The following is a 9,287-nucleotide window of genomic DNA, read 5'->3' as shown; positions in this document are numbered from 1 at the left end:
TTGTCAGGCGCAAAGTTTCCTCAGTACAGTGTAGCCGCGATAACGTTACGTAAGAAGTTCGTTATGCACCTTACCAAGCCAGCCAGCCAGCCAGCCAGCCGCAGCCAGTTACTCGAATAGGTAGAGAAATATAGGCTTAAATAAATATATATCTCAAGTTCTGCTGATGGTTTTGCTTTCTTTAGACCACCAAGCCAGTCAGCCAGTCAACCATACTTCCTACCAAGCCAGCCATACAGTTAACCAAGCCATAAAAATCGATTAGACATATAAGTTTTAAACGAATAGATGTAGTTCTGTTAATAATGGTTTTGTTTCCTTTAGGCCTTACAAAGCCACTCAGCCAGTCAGCCATACGTCCTACCAAGCCAGGAAGTTAACCAAGCCAGATAAATATATATAATAGGTTAAAACGAATAGCTCTAGTTCTGCTATTGATGGTTTTGTTTCCTTTAGGGGGCCTCATCAAGCCATTCAGTTAATCAGCCATTAGTTCTGCTAAGCCAGCCATCCAGCCAGTTTACCAAGCCAGATAATTAGACATAGAAGTTTTGAACGAATGTCTAAGTTCTGTTGATGTTGGTTTTACTTCAGGACTCATTAAGTCACTCAGCCAACCAGCCATACGTTCATCTAAGCCAGTCAGTCAGTAACCCAAGCCAATAGATAGACATAGAAGTTTTAAATGACAAGCTCTAAATAATGCCAGACACCCAACCAAGCCAACCAAACCAACCAAACCAATCAGCCAACCAACCTAGCCAGATAGATAGACATGTAAGGTTTGAACGACAATATAGAAAGCCATCCATCCATCTAAGTCAAGCCAAGTTGATAAGGGAAGGAAGGATGGAAGGAATGGCTCAAGTTCTGGTATTGCTGATGATGGCTTCACTCCGTTTGTCATTACCGTTCTGTTCCTTCTTTGTTCGTCTTTTGTGTTTGCATGACCGGGTGGCTTAGCGGTATGTGTGCGGGGTAACACAAAAACACACGCCATGAAACTCTCCCTTTCTTCCTCTCCACCTCCTTCCCCTCACATTCCTTCCTCCATTTCTTTATATATTCGTTGTTTGTCTTTTAACCCTCTCCTTCCTTCCATAAGTGGGTAAGGCAGCCAAACATGGTAGCGAGTCGAGCCTTACCACCGCAACGAAGGGAAAGGGAGTGAAGGTTACGAGAGAGGGAGGGAGAGAGCTCCTGCGATGATCGCCCTCCCACACGGGCCGTATTTCCTACCCTGGGGCAAGGTGGTATGACAGGGGGCATCTTTAGGCTGGAAATATGTCTGCCGTGAGAAAAAAAACAGCCTCGGAGCTTTTGAAATGTTAGTAGGAGAGTGTATAGGAGACTTTGTTTGTGTAGACCTCGCCTAACCCTCCACACCGCCATTTGTCATTTCCTTTTTATGTTTATGTTACAGATGAGTTGCCTCTGTGTTATTCGCATGTTTTCTCGGCGTTTTGACTTTTGAGTGCCATGTAGAGAGTTAGCACTGGCAGATTCACCCCTGCCGCGGCCCCCCCGATTCAAATATCAGCCGGGTCAATAGAGAACTTAACTTCCCCTAAAACAACCTTATAAAAAGAATTCCTGCTGCCTGTAGATGTAAAATAAATATGGTAATAAGATAAGTTAGTTGAAATATTTCTTTGAAGTGAATATATAAAAAGAAATCGGAGTTTATTCATATATAAGATTCTCCAACAACTCCCTGTATCCACCCTGAACTCAAGGGGGGTCAACAGAGGATATAACTCAACCTAAAACAATCCTGTAAAAAATCAATCATTGCCAAGAATAGATGTAACATAAATATATCGATATAATAATATTATCTAGAGTACATTTTAAAGCTAGATATGTGTAGAAAATCGATGTTTAGCCCGCCATTAGATTCTCCAACGACTCCCGGCATCCACCCAGAGCTGAAGCCGGTGCGCCTCCGTCAACGGACGGCAGAAGCAGCTGTGACAGCACCGAGGACAGACGTACGCCACCATGAGGGAAATTGTGCATCTCCAGACCGGCCAGTGCGGCAACCAGATTGGAACCAAGGTAAGCAAAGCACTAATTAACCCTTGAGCTTGCAGGTGTGGACAGACGAGGCACTTGGAGGGACGGTTATTAACTTCCTTGGAGATAACCCCGCCCAACTTCAATTTTATTTCATGTATTTATTTTACAGTATAGGAAGGAAGCAGCTCAAGTGTGAAAATAAATTAGGAACGAGAATAAAAGCCCGCTAACAATTTTGACTCTTGAAAAAAGTCAGTGGGCAACATAGGTAGTCGCCATATGTTGCTTCTCTTATTACGTTCATGTTGCAGACGCGTTCCTGGTGTGCCATTAGGCTTGTTTGTCTTGTGTTTTGAGTACCGCTATGATTTCCTGCCGGGGTTCGAGGTGGTGGTGCGGCAGGCAGTTACAGGGACTGACAGTGCGGCGGCGGACATGTTGAAAAATTTGAATGGCGGGAGATAACGGAAGGCGATGTTTTAGCCGATTACTCGTCGATAGTTTCCAGTTTTCCTTTTGTTTAGATTTATTACGATCATTATTATTACGGAGATCCGGGGAAGACCATCAATGGGAAAACAAATTGATTGTCCCCACGAACAGGAATCGGGAAAACTTATAACTACATGCTCTATAAATCATTCTGTTGTATTTTTAGTGGGAGTGGAGGGGAAAGCGGAATAGTGTATACAACCTAATTTACCGTAACTCATTGGTTCCCTCACGAGTTTTATTTCCCTCGCATTAAGTGTAGCAATATATGACTTGTATACGTGAGAAGGATGAAAGTAGGAGAGAACGGGGTAAAAAGTGGCCGAAGGAAAATGTGAAGTGGCAATATTCGCTCAGTTTACAGTTTCTTGTCATCTTCCCGTTATTCATCGCACTCGAGGGAGTTGAGGTGAGGAGATTACTATTGTTTATTTTAACACCTGGGGGAAAATAGGGGCGCCGGCTAGACTGAGGTGTGGCTGCTGGGGTGAGTCAGAGCTCTTGCCGCCCGCCAGCCCGCCGCTCCCTCCCTCCCGCCAACCACCCATTGTCCCACACCCCGCTCTTCCCGCCCTCCATTCCCTTCATCCTTTCCCGCCCACCTCGCCCATAATCTCCATCTTGTCAGGATTTCTTGGTTCTTTATTTTATTTTTTTATTGGATAGTTCGTTGCGTCTCCCGCCAACCAGCCTTTGTCCCCAACCACCTCGTTTTTCCCGCCTTCTCCCTCCATTCCCGCCCTCCTCTCGTAACCTCCATCTTGTGAAGACTTCTGGTTTATTCTTGCTCCAGGATCCAATCGCATATGCGTACACCGTTTGTTTTTGTTTAGTGTTAATGTAGAAGTAAAAGGAACTAATGAACTAAGATGTGACTGCTTACGACAATGGTTACGAGAGAAGCAGATGACGTGGATCGATGTTGTGTAGACGTGCCCAGAATTTGTTGGGTAACGCTAGTTCATAGTGAAATGATTTAGGAGGAAAGTTAGTCAGATGGTGGTTTGTCTTATATCCATCCTTTCTCCTGTGTTTGCTGGTTGTATTAGATAACTTTGTTAGATAAGATAATTTGGTGGCAGATTGTTTAAAATGTACTCGAGATTGTGATGGGGATGCAATGAATGCTAGATATTGCCATGGGGGTTGAGGTTGTACTTATGATTGTGGTGGCTTGACTTCATGAACTCGTTGAGAAGTGAGGTTGCTTGGCTGGTCGATTGCCGGGCTGGGGTACCGTGGGACTTGAACAAATCGGGTTATTTCATCTTTGTGGCAGTGATAAGTTTAAATTTAGGTGTATATTGCATTAAATATTTGATGGCATATATTTTAGTTGGGATTGCATTAACAAAGTACTTAGTAATGTCCAGTGATTTCATATCTGCCGGATTTCTTTCAGTAAGATTCTCTCTCTCTCTCTCTCTCTCTCTCTCTCTCTCTCTCTCTCTCTCTCTCTACACACACACACACAGTGCCTCGCCTGTTAACGTTATCAACTCATCCCTCCCACCCCCATAGCGCCCCGCCCTCGTCATTGTTCCTCTCGTTTTGTTCTTACACTTGACAAATTTGTTTAGTCAGCTACCCCGTAACGAGATTTTTCTCTTGCCTGCAAGTTCTCGATTAACCGCATCACCATATTTTTAGCTATTCCATCTACGTGGTCGCATCACCCTTAACCTATAACATCCTTTTACCCCTTAGCTTTTCCACTTTTCCTTTAGCGTTTGGTGTAAGTAGCCAATCAACCATGAATATATAATGGATTCTCGAATTTCTCGCGTTAGCTGTTGAGCATATCTCTGTGCACAAAATTTACTAGTAGACTTGTGCTATTTGAAGTTTACTCTTAACAAATATCATTTAAATTCTATTTTGAATTACATGGTAAGAATGCTATGAGGATATCAGTCATTTTACATTTCTCATTTTAAAGCAAATGTGCATATAAAGATAATAGATTAGTGTAAGACATTCGTGCATTTGGTCTAATTTTCGAGCTTTTGATTTTTTTCCCCATCTGGCACCGCTCCTATGTAATTGTCAAGCAATTGGTGAATGGTTATCAAAGTGCCTTATGTCATCCTACTTTTAGTTCTAATCCTACCTCGTTGCCTCAAGTTCATCTTCACTTGCACACGTTTTCTCTTCACTTGTGCAACTTGACAATCCCCAACCATAACATAATCATATCTTGGATTTATTTGATAATGATGTAATGATGTTGTTCAAGCTAGGAATTTAATCAACAGTTGTGGGAGGGTTGTCTCCTTGCAGGTGTAGTGTAATATGACCATTCAGTCAACCCATGGTCACCAGACACTCAAACTAACACGACTCTTCCTTCACAGTTCTGGGAAATCATCAGTGATGAACATGGCATCCAGCCAACGGGGGAGTACACTGGTGCCGATAAGGACCTGATGGAACTGCAGCTGGAGCGCATCAATGTCTACTACAATGAGGGCAACCAGGGCAAGTACGTGCCTCGTGCCGTGCTCGTGGACCTGGAGCCCGGCACCATGGATAGCGTGCGGGCGGGGCCTCACGGGCAACTCTTCAAACCCGACAGCTTCGTCTTCGGTGGGTGTTGGTGCTTCTGTTGTTCTTGCTATATATGACTGATTACCAAAAAGACTCAAGGGAAGCCCATCAGATGATTTAATTGCATTTAAGTTTTGGGAATTACATAAGAATTGGAAACACGTAGCACGGAGAATTGAATGGAAATGCTAGATTCGCGCTCTGCTGTGGGATGTTAAGGCTGATGATTGTCTTCATATTTATTAGCTTCTCCCTGTCCTCCACAGTGCTTAATCTTGAAGGGTGAGGCTGTTTACTGAGCAGTATGCTGTGAATAAGGTTGTCAATAAAATTTTCTGAGTAACTGCGAAACTATGAAAATGCCATATAAATGGATGTCAGTATTATTGGCTGCAATACTGACCGCCCACTGCCCTGTGAATGGCTTACTTCAATTAGTGTAAACTTATTACTGTTTTTGCTCCTGCAGTCAGCCTAACAATCATTCATGTATATTTGTTCCTTCTACTTATATGAGGTGCATTAGGTGTCTGCTAATCTGTTTTGATCTAAATAGATTACTGGCGGGGTGTGGCCCATAAAGTTTGTCTTTGAGTACGTAAAGTATTATAATGAGCTTAACACTTGTCAACCCCAGACCATTAGTCCCGAAGCACTGGCTCTTGGCACTTTCTAACTGATGTAGTGCAAGGTCAACCACTTTATGTGCAGCTTTCTCGAGGCTGATTTTTTACTTCAACAAACTTATGTGTCCACTAATGAGATAAAGTTAATGTAATATTTTTATTTTTTTATTTTTATTTTTTCATTCACTTATTTTGACCATCATTCAGCTTGCATATACCAACAATAATGTATTTTTGTTGTGACTGGGACATTCATTCAATAGCACTTCTCACATTGCCAGGATGTTAGCTCTGGATTTTGGGTCTAGGGCTTGTACTAGGGCTGGTTATTCCTTAAAAGCAAGATTTAAGTTTCTGTTGTGGAGCATATGCATGTGATGCAGCAGTAGAGAAGATGAATAGACTTGCCATAATTTTGCTGGTCATTTGTTAATTACATTGTATCCAAGACTAACATGTGACTGACTTTCTCATTGGTGACATGGTTACCCTTGATGACCAAGTACAGATTCTTCTGTACTGTTAGTGCTGTTCAATTTATTATTATTTTCCTAACCTATTTTTACACTTTCTTTACAGGTCAGAGTGGTGCTGGGAACAACTGGGCTAAGGGACACTACACAGAAGGCGCTGAGCTCGTAGATTCAGTCCTCGACGTCATCCGCAAAGAGGCAGAAAAGTGCGATTGTCTCCAGGGCTTCCAGCTGACCCACTCTCTCGGCGGCGGCACCGGCTCTGGCATGGGCACCCTCCTGGTCTCAAAAATCCGCGAAGAGTTTCCAGACAGAATCATGAACACATTCTCTGTTGTCCCATCCCCCAAGGTAAGAAAAACTTCACCATTAACTAGGAATTTTGTTTTAGGTGTCATTTTTTGATTCACATTAGGTTAAACTCGCTACATTGATAGTTGTCATAATCATCTTAAGTTATCCACAAGATATTGGTTATGGTTGAAAGACTTATTTGTTCTTTCTTTTTCCCCCAGGTATCAGACACTGTTGTGGAGCCCTACAACGCCACACTGTCCATCCACCAGCTTGTTGAGAACACCGATGAAACTTACTGTATCGACAACGAAGCTCTCTACGACATCTGCTTCAGGACGCTGAAGCTGCAGAACCCCACCTATGGCGATCTCAACCATCTCGTCTCCCTCACCATGTCTGGCGTCACCACTTGCTTCAGGTTCCCTGGCCAGCTAAATGCTGATCTCAGGAAGCTGGCTGTAAACATGGTGCCCTTCCCACGTCTTCACTTCTTCATGCCTGGCTTTGCTCCCCTCACTGCCCGCGGCTCCCAGCAGTACCGTGCCCTCACCGTGCCCGAGCTCACCCAGCAGATGTTTGACGCTAAGAACATGATGGCTGCGTGTGATCCCCGCCACGGCCGCTACCTCACTGTCGCCGCCATCTTCAGAGGTCGCATGTCCATGAAGGAGGTTGATGAGCAGATGTACAATATTCAGAACAAGAACTCTTCCTTCTTCGTGGAATGGATCCCCAACAACGTTAAGACTGCCGTGTGCGACATTCCACCCAGAGGAATCAAGATGGCTTCCACCTTCATCGGCAACTCCACCGCCATCCAGGAGCTGTTCAAGCGTGTTAGCGAGCAGTTCACCGCTATGTTCAGGAGAAAGGCTTTCCTCCATTGGTACACGGGCGAGGGCATGGATGAGATGGAGTTCACCGAGGCAGAGAGCAACATGAATGATCTTGTAAGCGAGTACCAGCAGTACCAGGAGGCTTCCGCGGAAGACGAGGCCGAGTTCGAGGAGGAAGGCGAAGTGGAAGGAGAGTACGCCTAAGATATTCCAAATTATTCTTTTCTTCCTCTTCCATCCGCTCATCCAAAACACTATACTGTACATTCCTTTTTTTTTCCATGAAACAAACGTGAACAAAACTTCGTCTTCTTTCTATTCTTTCTACTTTATTTAATAGAAATTATGCACAATGCGTTGTCTCATTTTGCCCTGTGTCCAGTTGTGATGGTCCGGTAGTGTAGGCTATGTTAAGAGGCTAAAACGTTTGGGTTTAGGCAAGTAGAAATTTGTATCTGGAAGGCTTAAAGACATGGTAATCAAATGGTTAAAAGTTCGATAATTGACGTTGCTAAAATTCAGATCATGTATTACGGCAACTAGGCGCTTATAGTTGATGCATGGATTATGAGTAACCAGACTGAAATCGACAAGATGTCTTGGGGGGTGTATGGTCCTACTATTTACATAGAGGGCTGCTCAAACCATTCGCGGGTGAAACCATTTGTGTCTTGTAAACTGAAGGAAGTTACACATTTAAGTAGCTACTATGAAACATGCATTGCCAGCCAATTTAATGGAATACCATAGATAACCTAAAAGTAATATTAAATATAATAGGGAAGAAATAGTTTTATATGGTGGGTGTACTGGTGTCCTCTAAACCGTTGCCCATTCAGGCGTGAATGATTCTGATACGAATCTTGTTTGAAGAGATAAAAATCAAGGATTGCGCAGTTTGTAACTGGTAATGGTGTTCATCGAAAGGAATAGTTAGGGCGCTGTTGTAAACGCAATATTCAATCACCTGCACGTTATGTTTTGATTGAGGAGTGTGCGTCGTCCTGCCTTCTTGCTTCATTACCCTCGCCAGGCAGCCTTATTTCCCCTCTGGAGAGATGTAGGGAGCAAGGCATGATTTGAGAAGCTCTAGGGCCGTGGGAGGTGCGGCAGGGCAGCCCGAGAGACACCTGCAGGTACCAATACAGGTCAGTGGTTGATTCTGCTGGTTACTTGCTACTCCACTGATGTTCTAACGTGGATGATGAAGTGGTTTTGATTAATAGCGCACCCATTTCTTATCTTTACCTTATAAACTACTACTATGCTGTCATATGTCTTGGTAAATGTATATACGGAAAACTGGGAAAGAACAGGTCAGAGCAAGGGTAACGTTTGAGGTCCCTCAAGGTTTTCGCCCACAAATTTTCAATTGGGTTAAAATCCGGGGAATTAGCAGGCCAGTCTTCGAAGAACGGCACACAGCAGTCCCCGAGCCACTGCTTCATTGACTTAGCAGTATGGCACGGTGCACCGTCCTGCATGAAGGTGGAGGCCTGACACATCTCGAAAGACCCCGGTAGATGGTCACACAGAAGCTCGAGGTAGTTCGCACGTGTAGAGAGGCACATTTTTTAATTTTTTTTATTATTATATAGGCTTTGATCTGACAACTGGCGCTCACAAAAATGTTCTGTAATTGTAGTTAATGTCACAAATGTCAAGTGAGACACCCCATCCGTTGGTCAATGACAGGGTATGCAAGGTAATGGCAATTCTAATGTTTAGGGGCCTGTTTGGGCGGGTTAAGAGCCTGTTGTGTATGTTGGAACATCCTCCCTGAATAATGTTATAACCTTAGGACCACCATTTTTTTTTCTTTTTTTTTTTTTTTTACGTTGTTGCCTATTGCGCCGGTAGGCATCTTCCCGGTGGAGCCTGATGGTCGGCCCAAGGCTTCTTCCAGGTGGGGCCTGATGGTCGGCTTTCATCCCTGGGGCTAACCGCTACGCAACCTCGCGGTCTGTGTGGTACAATTATTGTCTGTTTTCCCGCCG

The 9,287-nt window shown here is 43.9% G+C and overlaps 1 protein-coding gene across 1 annotated transcript; it reads left to right on the top strand.

Annotated features, from left to right (window-relative positions):
- The first annotated feature begins 1,907 nt into the window (after nucleotides 1–1,907).
- LOC126982567 (tubulin beta-1 chain) lies at nucleotides 1,908–7,643 on the top strand. The gene is made up of 4 exons (XM_050834720.1): nucleotides 1,908–2,058; nucleotides 4,866–5,097; nucleotides 6,264–6,508; nucleotides 6,673–7,643. Exons 1-4 carry the CDS (start codon nucleotides 2,002–2,004, stop codon nucleotides 7,492–7,494), a joined length of 1,356 nt encoding a protein of 451 aa, XP_050690677.1. The 5' UTR covers nucleotides 1,908–2,001; the 3' UTR covers nucleotides 7,495–7,643.
- The last annotated feature ends 1,644 nt before the right edge of the window (nucleotides 7,644–9,287 follow it).

Source organism: Eriocheir sinensis, chromosome 51 (assembly GCF_024679095.1).
Source record: "Eriocheir sinensis breed Jianghai 21 chromosome 51, ASM2467909v1, whole genome shotgun sequence".
Lineage (NCBI taxonomy): Eukaryota > Metazoa > Arthropoda > Malacostraca > Decapoda > Varunidae > Eriocheir > Eriocheir sinensis.
This window is presented reverse-complemented; position numbering and strand designations above follow the sequence as displayed.